The sequence below is a fragment of the Oncorhynchus tshawytscha genome, linkage group LG07 (assembly GCF_018296145.1).
Source record: "Oncorhynchus tshawytscha isolate Ot180627B linkage group LG07, Otsh_v2.0, whole genome shotgun sequence".
Classification (NCBI taxonomy): Eukaryota; Metazoa; Chordata; class Actinopteri; order Salmoniformes; family Salmonidae; genus Oncorhynchus; species Oncorhynchus tshawytscha.
The window spans coordinates 2,499,672-2,517,183 of record NC_056435.1 but is presented as its reverse complement, the minus strand read 5'-3'; the positions used below and the strand labels follow the sequence as shown (position 1 = coordinate 2,517,183).

At 43.1% G+C, this 17,512-nt stretch overlaps 1 protein-coding gene across 3 annotated transcripts in view; it reads left to right on the top strand.

The window, feature by feature from the left end:
- The window catches only part of LOC112253674, a 32,443-nt gene that overhangs the window by 3,579 nt on the left and 11,352 nt on the right, over positions 1 to 17,512 (top strand). For all 3 annotated transcript variants that reach the window (XM_042323831.1, XM_042323830.1, XM_042323832.1), the window contains exons 2-4: positions 14,232 to 14,516; positions 14,684 to 14,956; positions 15,105 to 15,176. In XM_042323831.1, the coding sequence (XP_042179765.1) occupies positions 14,232 to 14,516; positions 14,684 to 14,956; positions 15,105 to 15,176 (630 nt within the window). The remainder of the gene's footprint in view (positions 1 to 14,231; positions 14,517 to 14,683; positions 14,957 to 15,104; positions 15,177 to 17,512) is intronic.

Below are 17,512 nucleotides of genomic sequence, written 5' to 3'. Positions count from 1 at the left end.
GAAGTGCTCCGTGAGCAATGAGTATGTGTCTGGTTTCAGTCTTGATCACGTTGAGGGAGCATGTGAGTGCCTGTGCACACATAGAAGTAGTCCTACCTGGCTTGCTGCCTGCAACTGTAGGAAAATGCCGAATTGGCAATGTCTGATTTCTGACTTTAACTCACCATGTCCACCACTAATACGCTGAACTTCAGTCATTTTTTCTTCGACCTCACACATTGTAAACAAAGTGCTTTTTTTTTTTTTACATCAGTTGCAAATTATACTTCCTCAGTATTTGAAAAATCTTTCCAACACTCGATTATCAAAATATCATGATCTGATGATCCCATATATCTAGCAGAAATGTCTGTTCTGAGCTCACTGGTGCGGGAAACTCTGAGGGCCTGGAATAGGCTAGTTGATACAATGTTGCAAGTTTGCTAGGGTCAGCCAGTTGATGATTTGACACAATGTTGCGCTTCACAAGCAATAGCTCAAGTCAGATAGAAAGAGAGGCAAACAGGCGGAGTAGAGAGATGAATGTGATTGAAAGAATCAGCATTTTCATCAGGATATTTCCTACTGTTTTAATTGTCGGTTTAGGTCTATCTATCTTAGTTGAGAATGGAAGTTATAGGCCTACTGCTGCATTGGCCTAGAGACTATCTCTGAGTTCTATGCGCTAATTTCCTTAGCCGCCAATGGACCACAGTGTATCAGTGTCCATATAGCAGAGGATGGTGCTCTCGCCTTAAACCAGGTGAACACTACACGATTTTGGCCATGATTTAGATGTCCCAGACCCAGTTTTTGAGATTGGATACAAAATCCCCATGTCGCGCAGCCATCACCGACACCGACAGCCATCGTGTCAAATCGTTACAGCTCTGAAGTTCACAAGCAATGTTATTCAATTCAAAATGTTGGCTAGATATTTGAACAAAATGTTGGCTAGATATTTGAACAAAATGTTGGCTAGATATTTGAACAAAATGTTGGCTAGATGTCTGAACTCTGTATGGCAAGCGTTTATGAAGCTGCTTTGGGCCACAGCTCGTAGCTAAGTAAATCTAATCACATCATTGTTTTCACGAGACAGCGTGGTATCGAGAATCCTCACGACAAGGTGAAGAATATTGTAGTGTTTGACCTCCGTCTGTGCCACATCGTTTAGTGTGAGCACCACTACATTGGCTACATCAAAAAATGACAGGAAACACAGTCGTTTAATGTGAGAGGCTCAGTGTTGTTAGGATTTTGAAAGTCGTGTAGTGTCCACACAGCTTTAGTTGAATTTTAACTTTGAGATTTGTATAATTAACCATTTGCCAATGATTTTGAGAAACGAAAACGTTATTATTGAAATGAAACTGTTCCACGAAAATGCACACATAAAAATAATCAGAACCTTCATGCAGATCGGTAGAAAAGGTAAGATAAATTGTAAGCTTCCCCAAACTTCAATCTCACGAGCTGCCTATGGTCTTTACTATAACACCCATAAAAAAAATGTGTGAACGCGCAAGCCGTGCTCACTGATGGATATCAAAGGCCCATTCAACTGATTAGTTCTGCACACACGCTCCCTCAACGTTATCAGGAGAGAGAAACCACACTTACTCATTGCTCACATGGAGCACTTCAAACAAAAGACAATACAAAATTCACACAATGTAACAATGAATGTGTAATAATGGGGCGGGAGACTGCGGAGCGCATTCTGGAGAGCTGAGTGCATGCATTCTGGAGAGCTGAGTGCATGCATTCTGGAGAGCTGATTGCATGCATTCTGGAGAGCTGAGTGCATGCATTCTGGAGAAAGACGCCCATCACTTTTTATTAATTTTTTCACCTTTATTTAACCAGGTAGGCAAGTTGAGAACAAGTTCTCATTTACAATTGCGACCTGGCCAAGATAAAGCAAAGCAGTTCGACACATACAACGACACAGAGTTACACATGGAGTAAAACAAACATACAGTCAATAATACAGTATAAACAAGTCTATATACGATGTGAGCAAATGAGGTGAGATAAGGGAGGTAAAGGCAAAAAAAGGCCATGGTGGCAAAGTAAATACAATATAGCAAGTAAAACACTGGAATGGTAGATTTGCAATGGAAGAATGTGCAAAGTAGAAATAAAAATAATGGGGTGCAAAGGAGCAAAATAAATAAATTAATTAATTAAATACAGTAGGGTAAGAGGTAATTGTTTGGGCTAAATTATAGGTGGGCTATGTACAGGTGCAGTAATCTGTGAGCTGCTCTGACAATTGGTGCTTAAAGATAGTGAGGGAGATAAGTGTTTCCAGTTTCAGAGATTTTTGTAGTTCGTTCCAGTCATTGGCTCAGAGAACTGGAAGGAGAGGCGGCCAAAGAAAGAATTGGTTTTGGGGGTGACTAGAGAGATATACCTGCTGGAGCGTGTACTACAGGTGGGAGATGCTATGGTGACCAGCGAGCTGAGATAAGGGGGACTTTACCTAGCAGGGTGTTGTAGATGACATGGAGCCAGTGGGTTTGGCGACGAGTATGAAGCGAGGGCCAGCCAACGAGAGCGTACAGGTCGTAATGGTGGGTAGTATATGGGGCTTTGGTGACAAAACGGATTGCACTGTGATAGACTGCATCCAATTTGTTGAGTAGGGTATTGGAGGCTATTTTGTAAATGACATCGCCAAAGTCGAGGATTGGTAGGATGGTCAGTTTTACAAGGGTATGTTTGGCAGCATGAGTGAAGGATGCTTTGTTGCGAAATAGGAAGCCAATTCTAGATTTAACTTCCCCACACACCCCTCACTGTAACGGTCATCGTTGCATGAAGAAGAATCGGACCAAAGCACAGTGTGGTAAGTGTTCATGACTTTTATTTAAACTGAACACTAGAACAAAATAACAATGTGCAAAACGAAACCGAAACAGTCCTGTCAGGTGCAGAAAGCACTAAACAGAAAGTAACTACCCACAAAACATAGGTGGGAAAATGCTACCTAAGTATGGTTCCCAATCAGAGCTCTGATTGGGAACCATACTTAGGTAGCTTTTTCCCACATGGTTTTTGTGGGTAGTTGTTTTCTGTTTAGTGTTTTGCACCCTACAGGTTAGTTTTGGTTTCGGTTATTCACTTTGTTATTTTGTTCTAGTGTTCAGTTTAAATAAAAAGTCATGAACACTTACCACACTGTGCTTTAGTCCGATTCCTCTTCATCCGATGATGACACCGGTTACAGAACTACCCACCACAAACAGATCAAGCAGCGTGGTATTGAGGAGCAGAGGGTTCAGGACTCCTGGACATGGGAGGAGATCCTGGACGGAAAGGGACCCTGGAGACAGGCTGGGGAATATCGCCGCCCGAAAGAGGAACTGGAGGCAGCTAAAGCTGAGAGGCGGTGGTATGAGGCAAGTCAGCGCAGCAGGCACGAGAGGCAGACCCAATTGTTTTTGGGGGAGGGGGGTGGCACACGGGGAGATTGGCGGAGTCAGTTATGCGGTAAAGCGCACAGTGTCTCCAGTGCGCGCTCATAGCCCAGTGCGCTTATATGCCAGCCCTCCGCAAGTGCCATGCGAGAGTGGGCATCCAGCCAGGGCAGATTGTGGCAGCTCAGCGCGCTTGGTCTCCGGTACGCCGTTTCAGCCCAGGGTATCCTGCGCTGGCTCTGCGCACTGTGTCTCTGGTGCGCTGGGACTGTTCAGTTCATCCTATGCCTGCGCTCTGCCCGTGACGGGCTAAAGTGGGCATTCAGCCAAGTGGAGAGGTGCAAGTGGTAAGCACCAGATCTCCAGTGCTCCCCCACAGCCCGGTTCGACCTGTGCCTGCACTCTGGAGGGGCCGGGCTAAAGTGGCCATACAGCCTGGAGGAGTGGTGCCAAGGCTGCGCACCAGAGCTCCGCAACAAGGGTGCCCAGTCCGGGGACCGCAACGATGATGCTCAGTCCGGGGCCCGCAACGAGGGTGCCCAGTCCGGGGCCCGCTGCGAGGGTCCCCAGTCCGGGGTCGGCGGCGAGGGTCCCCGCACTAGAGGCGCCACCTAAGTGGGCCAAGCCAGAGGTGGAGCGCGGTCTACGTCCCGCACCAGAGCCGCCACCGTGGAGAAATGCCCACCCAGACCCTCCCCTATAGGTTCAGGTTTTGCGGCTGGAGTCCGCACCTTTGGGGGGGGACGAACTATCACGCCCTGACCTTAGAGCTTTTTATGTCTCTATTTTGGTTTGGTCAGGGTGTGATTTGGGTGGGCATTCTATGTTCTTTTTTCTATGTGTTTGTATTTCTTTGTTTTCGCCGGGTATGGTTCTCAATCAGGGACAGCTGTCTATCATTGTTTCTGATTGGGAACCATACTTAAGTAGCTTTTTCCCACATGGTTTTTGTGGGTAGTTGTTTTCTGTTTAGTGTTTTGCACCTGATAGAACTGTTTTGGTTTCGGTTATTCACTTTGTTATTTTTTTTTAGTGTTCAGTTTAAATAAAAAGTCATGAAAACTTACCACACTGAACACTTACACTCACCTTATTATTTTCTCAATATTTTAAATGATTCTCAAGACACATTATCTTCACACATTTTAGATGCTTTCCACTGACCGCCACACCTCAATAATCAGCTAGACATATTGCCACACACGCTGAGCAAATTGCTGGCTTCCCAAATAGGCATAGGCATGTGCATTTTTGATTTGAATCAATCCACAGCTATTTTTTAAAGAAGCTAATGATCCTCTGTGGCTAAGTCAAGCTCTCTGTTAAAGTATTTTGCATTATTTTATTTAGACAGGAGTAATTATATAATTTTGGCAAAACATCCATTTACTTTATTTTGTAATTTTTTTTTATTTAACCTTTATTTAACCAGGTAGACAAGTTGAGAACAAGTTATAATTTACAACTGCGACCTGGCCAAGATAAAGCAATGCAGTTCGACACATAAAACAACACAGAGTTACACATGGAGTAAAACAAACATACAGTCAATAATACAGTAGAAAAATAAGTCTATATACAATGTGAGCAAATGAGGTGAGATAAGGGAGGTAAAGGCAATAAATAGGCCATGGTGGCGAAGTAAATACAATATAGCAATTAAAACACTGGAATGGTAGATTTGACAGTAGTACTTTAGGGGAAGGCTGCATCCGAACAGTGAGCTGTGCACCCGCCAATTTTCCTTTCTAATTCGCAAGTGGCTGAAACCAGAGATTTGTATATAATGACGAGATGCGGGTAGTTGTTCCAAAGGCGGGAATGCAGGTGACAAGTTTATGTCCCATGGAAACGTGTTGGGTTTATTCAGGACAGATTTTGGCGAGAGTGAGCTCTCTCGCTTAGCCTCTTCCTCTTTGCTCTTTTATTTAAGTTAACTGCCACGTGGTTCTCCACTCATATAGGCAGCCTACTCTTATCTCAATGAGTCCACACACACTAGACGCACTTGAACTCTCAGGCCCAACTAGAAGAAGTAGGCTACTGAAGTTGAAGCAGTGAAATCTGAGTGTGTGAATAATGCAAAAACGATGTGATTTTAATACAATATGTAGGCTAACACATACAAAGCAGAAAGAGGACAGTTTCCAAATAATCTATGGGACAACCTAAATACAGTGTTTTCATCCCAAAGTCATCTATCTGACCACCCGCTCCCACCTGCAGACCGAGCCGCAATGATCGCTGTCGGAACCCGCAGAGAACCCGCGTGAAAGCAGCCCTCTGGTACACAGTCAGTACACAACACTATGCTCATCATGTCTTAGCAGGATCAGATGGTGACAGGGGTCCCAGCAGGTCAGACAGCCAGGGAAGACCAGACTACAGTGAATTTAGCAGTATATTAACAATATCAGTGAAAGATACAAACTTCCATATTGAATTGATGGGTAGACCTACAGTAGCTACAGGACAACAGTTTAAGCTTAAAGCTACAGTTTGGGATCTGGGAATAATGACAATTTCAATTAATGAACCATTGATTCTATTCTTGGATGATATCATGTATAAATGTACACCAAGGTAATTCTTTGTCATGCCTCATCTTAGGAGGATCAGATGGTGACAGGGGTCTCAGCAGGATCAAGCAGTCAGGGAAGACCAGACTGTGATGGATCTCAGGGGAATTTTTTACAAATACAACACTTTCTGTGCAGCAAACCCTGGACAAGCCAGATGCTATTTTAAGGCAGTCTGACAAACCTCCGAAGTTGATTTACAAACTGTATCAAGGGTTAATAGAAGCTTTTCCCGATGACACAAAACATGTAAAACAAAGATGTGAGGAAAACCTGGTAGAAGCTATTGATGATGATGAATGGATACAGATGTGTTTGAATGCCCAGTCAGGTTCATATCATCTCAGACATAAATGACTGCAGTTTAAGACCACCTATAGAACGTTCTATATGCCAGTGTAACTGAATAACATGCACTCGGAAATGTCATTCCTCAATTGGAGGTGTAAAACACAAAAGGGGACATATTTGCATATATTATGGTCTTGTGAAGGCTGGCTGAATTCTGACAAAGAGTATCTTCTTTTATCTCAGCAGTCCTACAGATTCTCCCTTCTCCCTGTTTCTGTTTGCTTTAAATGTTGATATTGGAGACTTATCTGAAGAAACTGCATTTAGAGAGGATAAGAAATGTATTGCCATTAATTGGAAAGTTGGTTATGTATCACTAGCTTTGATCTATTACCAGATTAGGTGTATACTGGGCAACTTTCATAAGGCCTAGATGCCTTATATGGAATTCAGTATGACTAAAGGAGTCTGTATTGAAAACATGCCCATGCCAGGGGAGATACCTATCCCTAGCTGCTGGGGGTCTGCAGTCCTGTGGGTGGTCACTCTGGCCTTAGCCTAACACACCCACAACTAATAATATATGTTTCACGAAGATCCTAAAGCTGAGTCAGGTGTGTTGTGTGGGGCGCTGCAGGGTGGTGGACCCCTAGGGACAGGACGGGGGGACCCAGCTATATTGTGTGCAAGTAAAAAGAGATCTACAGTACTTTTAGTCCTATGATATTAATTATATGGAGGATTTGCTATTTCTGTGTGTTTAATATTTTTATTTATCTGTTATTTTACCAGGTAAGTTGACTGAGAAGACATTCTCATTTGTAGCAATGACCTGGGGAATAGTTACAGGGGAGAGGAGGGGGATAAATGAGCCAATTGTAAACTGGAGATTATTAGGTGACCGTGATGGTTTGATGGCAAGATTGGGAATTTAGCCAGGACACCAGGGTTAACATCCCTACTCTTACGATAAGTGCCATGGGATCTTTAATGACTGCAGAGAGTCAGGACACCCGTTTAACGTCCCATCTGAAAGATGGCACCCTACACAGGGCAGTGTCCCCAATCACTTGCCTGCGGCATTGGGATATTTTTTTAGACCAGAGGAAAGAGTGCCTCCTACTGGCCCTCCAACACCACTTCCAGCAGCATCTGGTCTCCCATCCAGGGACTGACCAGGACCAACCCTGCATAGCTTCAGAAGCAAGCCAGCAGTGGTATGCAGGGTGGTATGCTGCTGGATATTTGAGGTGTACACTGCATTCGGAAAGTATTCAGACCTGTTGACTTTTTCCACATTTTGTTATATTACAGCCTTATTCTAAAATGGATTAAATAACAAAAAATCCTCATCAATCTACACACAATACCCCATAATGACAAAGCAAAAACAGGTTTTTAGAAATGTTTGTAAAAAAAAATGATATACTTATTTATATAAGTATTCAGACCCTTCGCTATGAGACTCTAAATTAAGCTCAGGTGCATCCTGTTTCCATTGATCATCCTTGAGATGTTTCTACAACTTGTTTGGAGTCCACTTGTGGTAATTTCAATTGATTGGACATGATTTGGAAAGGCACACACCTGTCTATATACGGTCCCACAGTTGACAGTGAATGTCAGAGCAAAAACCAAGCCACGAGGTTGAAGGAATTGTCTGTATAACTCTGAGGCAAGATTGTGTCGAGGCACAGATCTGGGGAAGGGTACCAAAAGATTTCTGCAGCATTGAAGGTCCCCAAGAACACAGTGGCCTTCATCATTCTTAAATCTTCCTAGAGCTGTCTGCCTGGCAATCGGGGGAGAAGGGCCTTGGTCAGGGAGGTGAACAAGAACCTGATGGTCACTCTGACAGAGTTCCTCTGTGGAGATGGGAGAACCTTCCAGAAGGACAACCATCTCTGCAGCGCTCCACCAATCAGGCCATTATGGTAGAGTGGCCAGACGGAAGCCACTCTTCAGTAAAAGGCACATGACAGCCCACTTGGAGTTTCCCAAAAGGCACCTAAAGGACTCTCCATTCATGAAAAACAAGATTCTCTGGTCTGATGAAATCAAGATTGAACTATTTGACCTGAATGCCAAGCGTCACGTCTGGAGGAAACCTGGCACCATCTCTACGGTGAAGCATTGTGGTGGTAGCATCATGCTGTGGGGATGTTTTTCAGCGGCAGGGACAGGGAGACTAGTCAGGATCGAGGGAAAGTTGAAGGGAGCAAAGTAAAGAGAGATCCTTGATGAAAACCTGCTCCAGAGTGCTCAGGACCTGAGACTGGGGTGAAGGTTCACCTTCCAACAGGACAACGACCTTAAGCACACAGCCAAGACAATGTAGGAGTCTCTGAATGTCCTTGAGTGGCCCAGCCAGAACCTGGACTTGAACCTGATTGAAAATCTCAAGACCTGAAAATAGCTGTGCAGCGATGCTCCCCATACCACCTGACAGAGCTTGAGAGGATATGCATAGGAGAATGGGAGAAACTCCCCAAATACAGGTGTGCCAAGCTTGTAGCGTCATACCCAAGAAGACTCAAGGCTGTAATCGCTGCCAAAGGTGCTTCAACAAAGTACTTAGTAAAGGGTCTGAATACTTATGTAAATGTTATATTTCCGTTTTTTACTTTTAATAAATTCGCAAAATATTCTAAAAACCTGTTTTTGCTTTGTCATTATGGGGTTAATGTGTGTGGATTGATGAAAAAAAATGTAATCCCTTTTAGAATAAGGCTGTAACACAACAAAATGGGGAAAAAGTCAAGGGGTCTGAATACTTTCCGAATGCTCCGTATGTGAAGAATACATAGGATAGAATAGTTTATGTACAGCAATAGTTGAATAGGATGGCCTTAACTAGAATACAGTATATAGATATGAAGTGGGTTAAACAGTATGTAAACATTAATAAAGTGACCAGTGTTCCATCCATGTCTATGTTGTACCTTGGCTGCAAAGGGAACGAGAGGGCCGAAGTTGACCAGGCCATGAATCTGTACAGGAAAGCACATTAAGCCATTGATGGATGGATGGATAGACCGTATGTGTTATTTTGTGTGTGTTTTTTTGTTTCCAAAATGTTCCCTTGTGAACAAAGAAAATGAAAGGTAGGAACTGGGAAGGAACTTGTGTTTGGAGAGAGTTGAGTTATTGACTAGACTGGTGGGGGTCGGGCTGGTGGGGGTCGGACTGGTGGGTTTCGGGCTGGTGGGGGCCAAGAGTTGTTCATTTGTTAGGCTATTGGTTAAAGGTGCAACACAATATTTATTATTGAATTACTTTTGATCAAGTTTAGTCTCACTTAAACATATTTAATATTGATTTCTTACCTAGCTTGATGATTGTGGGCATTTGTGCTTACTTTTTGTTCTAATAGAGACGGCATAGTGGATTGTGTAAAAATGCAGGAAATTGGCTTTAGATGCCCCAACAAATGTTGGGACCCCCAGACGCCCTGCTAAGTTATTTCCCACCCACTTCTAAAAACAAAGTAGTGCCCCTGGAAATAAGTTATGATGACCTTCCCAGGGTGGTGAAAGTGCACGCAATCTTAATGCTCCTTTCCAATGAATATCCAGGGTCTTATTCTGGTGACATGATTATTGATACTTGACTGTCGTAATAATGTCATCATGTAGACTAGCCTACCAGCACAGCCTACCAGCACAGCCTACCAGCACAGCCTACCAGCACAGCCTACCAGCACAGCCTACCAGCACAGCCTACCAGCACAGCCTACCAGCACAGCCTACCAGCACAGCCTACCAGCACTGTATCGGAGAGCTGTTGCCTAGAACCCACGTGCCAAGACCAGAGTAGGCATTTCGCTATTTAACGCAACAGTTTTTGTTACAAAACTATCAATAGAGTTGAAAATACGCTGGAAACATATTGAACTTTAGATTTTTATTCCCGTACATGAAAATGTAAGCAAAAAAGTACATTTAGTGTGATTTTGATTAGATTTGATTAGGATCCCAATTAGCCGACGCCAATGGTGACATTACAGACAAAATACTTTACAATTTACATACATTTAAAAACATGAACATGTAGTGTGTGTGCATCTATCAGTTACACATACAGTGGGGCAAAAAAGTATTTAGTCAGCCACCAATTGTGCAAGATATCCCACTTAAAAAGATGAGAGAGGCCTGTAATTTTCATCATAGGTACACTTCAACTATGCCAGACAAAATGAGACAAAAAAATCCAGAAAATCACATTGTCCTCCACTCGTTACCTGTATTAATGGCACCTGTTTGAACTTGATATCAGTATAAAAGACACCTGTCCACAACCTCAAACAGTCACACTCCAAACTCCACTATGTCCAAGACCAAAGAGCTGTCAAAGGACACCAGAAACAAAATTGTAGACCTGCACCAGGCTGGGAAGACTGAATCTGCAACAGGTAAGCAGCTTGGTTTGAATAAATCAACTGTGGGAGCAATTATTAGGAAATGGAAGACATACAAGACCACTAATAATCTCCCTCGATCTGGGGCTCCACGCAAGATCTCACCCCGTGGGGTCAAAATGATCACAAGATTGGTGAGCAAAAATCCCAGAACCACACGGGGGGACCTAGTGAATGACCTGCAGAGAGCTGGGACCAAAGTAACAAAGCCTACCATCAGTAACACAATACGCCGCCAGGGACTCAAATCCTGCAGTGCCAGACGTGTCCCCCTGCTTAAGCCAGTTCATGTCCAGGCCCGTCTGAAGTTTGCTAGAGAGCATTTGGATGATCCAGAAGAAGATTGGGAGAATGTCATATGGTCAGATGAAACCAAAATATAACTTTTTGGTAAAAACTCAACTCGTCGTGTTTGGAGGACAAAGAATGCTGAGTTGCATCCAAAGAACACCATACCTACTGTGAAGCATGGGGGTGGAAACATCATGCTTTGGGGCTGTTTATCTGCAAAGGGACCAGGACGACTGATCCGTGTAAAGGAAAGAATGATTGGGGCCATGAATCATGAGATTTTGAGTGAAAACCTCCTTCCATCAGCAAGGGCATTGAAGATGAAACGTGGCTGGGTCTTTCAGCATGACAATGATCCCAAACACACCGCCCGGGCAACGAAGGAGTGGCTTCCTAAGAAGCATTTCAAGGTCCTGGAGTGGCCTAGCCAGTCTCCAGATCTCAACGCCATAGAAAATCTTTGGAGGGAGTTGAAAGCCGGTGTTGCCCAGCAACAGCCCCAAAACATCACTGCTCTAGAGGAGATCTGCATGGAGGAATGTGTAATGCTCCGGGTGTCGTGGGTGTAGAGTCAAACGCAGGAGACAGAGAGTGCAATGCTGTGCATCTTTAATTGCACCAACGCACCACAGGGTGCTCACAATAATAACGGCCCCAAACACGGGGAATGAAAAATGTACAACTGAAAAATGCACTACCAGGAAATAACACGTTCCTCTACTACAGAGCCGAAGGTTACAATGATTAATCCCGCACAACAAACAGGCGGGCCGGCTGTCTAAAGAAGCCCAACTAATCATCACAAACAGGTGCTACCAATAAACATACAAGGAGGGGGACGAAAGACAATCAGTGGCAGCTAATAGGCCGGTGACGACGACCGCAGAGCGCCACCCGACCGGGAAGGGAAGCCACCCTCGGTCGAATGGGCCAAAATACCAGCAACAGTGTGTGAAAACCTTGTGAAGACTTACAGAAAACGTTGACCTCTGTCATTGCCAACAAAAGGTATATAACAAAGTATTGAGATAAACTTTTGTTATTGACCAAATACTTATTTTCCACCATAATTTGCAAATAAATTCATTAAAAATCCTACAATGTGATTTTCTGGATTTTTTTTGTCATTTTGTCTGTCATAGTTGAAGTCTACCTATGATGAAAATTACAGGCCTCTCTCATCTTTTTAAGTGGGAGAACTTGCACAATTGGTGGCTGACTAAATACTTTTTTGCCCCCCTGTACATGTCAGTACATACACAACAAGTAGGTCACATGGGGGAGAGGCGCTGTGCCGTGAGGTGTAGCTTTATTTGTTGTTTTTAAACCAGGTTTGCTGTTCACTTGCCCTATATAAGATGGAAGGGAGTTCCATACACTCATGTGCACTACGTCATCACACACAGCCTTTTATTCTCAAAAAGTCCGTTTGATGGGAGCATCTCTGTGGTGGGAGAATTTGCCTATTGTTTTATGCAGATTTAGAGTAATAGCATGAAACTCTGTCGCAGATTGGATGGAAACCTAGCTAGTGATATAATAGGGGACAGGGTGTAGACAAAGACTTTAATATGTGGTGTAGTCTAGATACATTTCTGCTCCAGTGGTGGTGAGGTGGAAAATACTAGTCAAAGTGGTCAGACTACTGTCGTGTCTTTGGCTATGTCAGATTAAGTGATATGACATGCTATTCTATAAAATAATTTATCCGTAATTAATATTACCTGATTGAGCTAATCATGTAAATGTAATTAACTAGAGAGTCGGGCACCACAAAATAATATTTATAGAGCTGTTATCTTCCGAATAAACTCTTAAAGACCTAGTAATATTTTACATCCATAGCAGTCAATATTAATCGTCATCTTAATTCAGTCTCATCTGAAAGTTGTAAATTCTTGGTTATATGCATGAACCCTGGCTAACAATTTGAATCAGCAATACAAAAATTGGGTTTAATAATTTATTTACTAAATACCTAACTAATCATACAGAATTACACATACACAAAATTAAATCATAACTTGATTACAAATTACGTCATAAAGGAAAACGTCCCTAGCGGGCGGAACAGATATGACAGCTTGTTACACAAAAGAAAAGGGGCTGGGTTTGAGTGAAAGAGCGGGAAGACTGAGGAAAAAAGGGAAGAAGCTGTGCTATTGTAAATACAGTATCTTATGCATTCTAAATTACCACCCATTTGGAAAGGAAAATGCAATAAATATTTACTCTGAGCTGTGCTTCGGTAGGTTGGTGGTAGATGGAAGGCTGTGTTCCCCAACCGAGTCCTTTGAAGAATGTCTCTGGTTGTCAATGGAAAACGTTGTAGTAATGTCGTTGGGTGATCGACGGGATACTCTGTCTGTTCCTTCCTAACCCTCGTTGCATCTGCTGTTGCTAACTCAATGGCTAGGAGGTATCACTTCTGTAGTGAATAAGAGTTCAAAGTTCATACCATTCGCAACCAAAGCTCACGCTGATGTTGGCTTCGTTCTGTAGTTATTATCTGAACCATTCTGACATCGGACCGTCGTCCTCACGTCCTCGGAACAGGAGATTACATTGTCGTCAAGGGCTTATATAGGAAGGGAGAGGAGGGCGTGTTTGAAAAAGTTTTATAGCCCATGTCCCTTCACAGGGGCGGGCCACTGATTGAGCAGAGCCCTATCTTATGAAAACCCAAATCTCACATTTTAAAAGCTAAAATCACAATTCATCCCATCACAAATAATTTCATATTCAAACATTTAAATTGAACAACAATTCCATGTGAATCCGATAACTCTGATGTGTAGACTTTCCACTGTAGAGTTTATGTCATCTTATCATTGATGAGAATGTCTCAGATGACAACTGAACTGACATCATATTCATTAAGTACCACTGCATATGTTCCATTGGTCGGATTACCAGAATATAGTTCATTTCCCCCCACCTTCTGATGTTCCCAGAATCTCTATGTTAACCAAGGGTTTTGCAAATGTAACATCAGTAGGGTAGAGAGAGGAAAAAGGGGGAAAGAGGTATTTATGACTGTCATAAACCTACCCCCCCAGGCCAAAGTCATGACACTACATAGACCAGATATACCCAGCAAGAAGAATTCTAGACATAAACAGTAAAGGTTGATAATAATGACAGTTTAATGCCAATAGGGTTAGGACTACATATTTATACCCTAACCATAATGTGTTCCCCTGGATACATTGATACTCTGATACATGTATGAAATGTCTGCTTTTCCAGATCTTTATCATGAAGTGGGAGGTGAGCTCGTGTTGACGCCGGACAAGTCCACAGTGCCTGACCCCATCACAAGCATCCTATGGAAGCATGGGAAGAACAAGGTGGCAGAATGGGACAATGATTTTGGTGGTCTGGACATCTATGCTGAATTTAAAGAGCGTACAACCCTGGACCAAACTACTGGAGAGCTGAAAATCAGTGGATTGATGAGAACAGACAGTGGAGTTTATTCTGTGGAGTTCAACAGCAAACTGCCTGACAGTACATATAAACTGTCTGTTATCAGTAAGTGTTTCTATGTGTGTGCGCATACATGTGTGTGTACGTACATGTGTGTATGTATGTGTGTGTGTGTGTGTGTGTGTGTGTGCGTGGTCAAGTAGAAACAACAGGTTATTGTAGTGCCTCAAGTATTTTCCCAAATGATTCCTGTTTCTTTCCTCTATTTACAGAGGCAGTTCCCAAACCCAAAATCACTTCTTCCTGTAACGCCAACCAAACCTCCTGCACTCTGACCTGTGAAGGTGACACCACTGATGCTGAACCCGTCACCTACAGATGGAAAGTGGCAGAGGGGGCGTGGGAAGTCGGAGTAGAACAGTTTAATGTCTTTAAGAGCGACACTGGCCAATCAAACAACGGTTACAAGTACATCTGCAAGCTGAATAATGCTGTTAGTGGGAAAGGGAAAGTCAGTGAGCCAGTAGGAGAGGTGTTTGGTCCAGGTGAGTGGACACTCATAAGTGTGTTACAGTCTTATGTATTGATATGTCAGTAACACTGCTAGTGTTGTAGGACATTTTGAGTGCTGCACTATGTTGAATACCTGATCAACTCCTGTCAAAGTATCAATAAAACATGTTTTCATTTCAGAGCCTTCCAGTACCAGTACTATTGTTGTTGGTGTTGTCATATTAGTGCTTATTAGTGCTTGCGTCATAACAGGTAAGAACAGCACATCTACAGTAACATAGCACTGCACATGTACATAGTTGTGAAGCACAGATTGACATAACAGCAGCAACAACAGTGAGCTATACCCCCTGAAGGGGGTACCTGTTCTACCTGTTTTTACAGTAGTGTTCAGGCTACTGCTACAGTCAAGACAAGGGGTTAGATGCACCACCTGCCGTAGGGCACAGTCTTCATAATGTGTCACAGGGAGGCACCAATTTGGACCGGCACAATATGGATTAGTCCAGTCTGAATTAATCAGCAAAAAGGATGGTAAATACTTTGTGTCAACCTAAAAATATGTTTAGTTTACTATGGATATTAGATGTGAAATCGCTGGCTAGGATATTTTAACCTTTGACATAGGCTACATCCATCCTATTTTTTTTAATCGAATGGCTCAACTTTTACAGAAAGCTCATGTCTGCTACGTTGGCTGAAGACATAGCCACAGTCAACATACTATACAACTGTTAGTTACAAGCAAACTAGAAAAGGACTTCAAAGAAAAGGCTCCCAGTGCCTCTGAAGATGTGGGCCATGAAACCACGGAAAGCCATTAATTTCCAATGGAAGAGAAGCGAAGTGGCAGGGGACAGTTTGGCGATGCGAGAACTGTCGGGAACAGGGCTGGACCAAAGTCAGGGAACTTTATGCAAATACTTACCCCCATCGCGGCATGCTTGAAGTACATAAATAACAACACACATCAATAAAACATAATGTTAGGAAACTGCTAATAATAAGCCATGGGTAGAATCTGAATTGTTTACTCCTCGTGTCCTCGCTTCCTTCTTTAAACCCATTGGAGGAGAAATTCACAGGGGAGGGATCTCTGGCTTTCTCATCCAATGGGTTTTGAGAAGTAGTAGAGAGGAGAGAGGATGCAAAGAGTATGCCACTGACATTCTCCCCTAGTCGCACAAGTATGCTACGTTCTCCATACAATATCGACCACACCCTTTAACTTTAATGTGACTGTGCATGAGGCCTATCTACAGGTCCATAAAAGGCTGGTTCATTTTAGCTGTGTGTGGGTGTGTGTGTGGGTGGCTTTACCATAAGAAGTAGGGGGTTTCCAGGGTTGGGGAGGTTACATGTATTTAGTTACTCTCCAACCCCCAGGGGCATTCCATTTGGATTAGCAGGGTAGCTCAAGAACAATCATTTAAGAAAGTAGACTAAAATCATTCCAATCCCGATTTAAAATGCAACATCTGTTTAGAGTATTGGATGGCATGGCTCAGAGAGCAGCTGCCAGCATGGTACCTTTTCGTTCACTTTTATAAAGTGGAGAACAGAGTACCAGTTTGTTTTGCCGGTCAGCAGTTTAGGCCGGTCGCCGATTGCTTTGAATCTTATGTCAGGATTTGAACTCGCCCTTGTAATCCTTGTTGGAGTCCTCCTTTTTGGTGACCATTGGAAACCAAAAGCTATTTAATTGCTATTAAAATATAGGTTGTGATAGCTGTAGCTTAATTGGTATCTTCATTCATTCGGCCCAGGAGGTTAGTGCCATTTTGGTTTGATGTATTTTTATAAAAATAAACACAACTGAACAACTTCCCCAAAATACATGTCCTGATTTTTTTATAAAGCTAGGCTACTTATTGTTTTTAGACCGTTCGTGTTCTCTTCTCCTGTGTCGTTGAAGACAACAATGACTTCGCACCAATATTGTCTTGCTCTCTTCCCACTTTCCACAAAGACCGTTGGTGGGAAGTCATTACAGGCCAACACTGTATGCGCCGTTCAAGTGGCTGTAGCCTAGGGGGTCGGCAACCTTTTTCATCTGCAGTGCAATTTACAATTATTCCTACCATTTCTAAAGTTCTGCGTGTCAGTTATGATTTTCATATATGCATTGTAGGCTACCTAACCGTGCCCAGAAAATGTCTAACTGCCCACAGACTGAAGAATTTTATAGCTGTCTACTAGACAGAGTTGCTGTCCAATCAGCACCACGCCACAGAACTCCACTATGCCTACCTGTAACGAGGAGCTGTCCATTCAGCGGTGCTGAATCACAGACGCAGCCTTACATGCTGACTAGACTGGGCACACAAGTGCGCCATCGCGAGCATGTTGATTTTGTCCATCCACACTAGACGCAATCAGAACACGCAGGTTGAAATATCAGAACGAACTCTGAACCAACTATATTTATTTGGGAACAGTTTGAAACATTCATGGCCATTTAGCTTGCTGTTGCTAGCTAATTTGTCCTGGGATATAAACATTGGGTTGTACCGTTTCCTGAAATGCACAATGTCCTTTTTTCTGGATCTTTGTAGAATTTTTACCCATTTTGAGTCATACAAAATCAC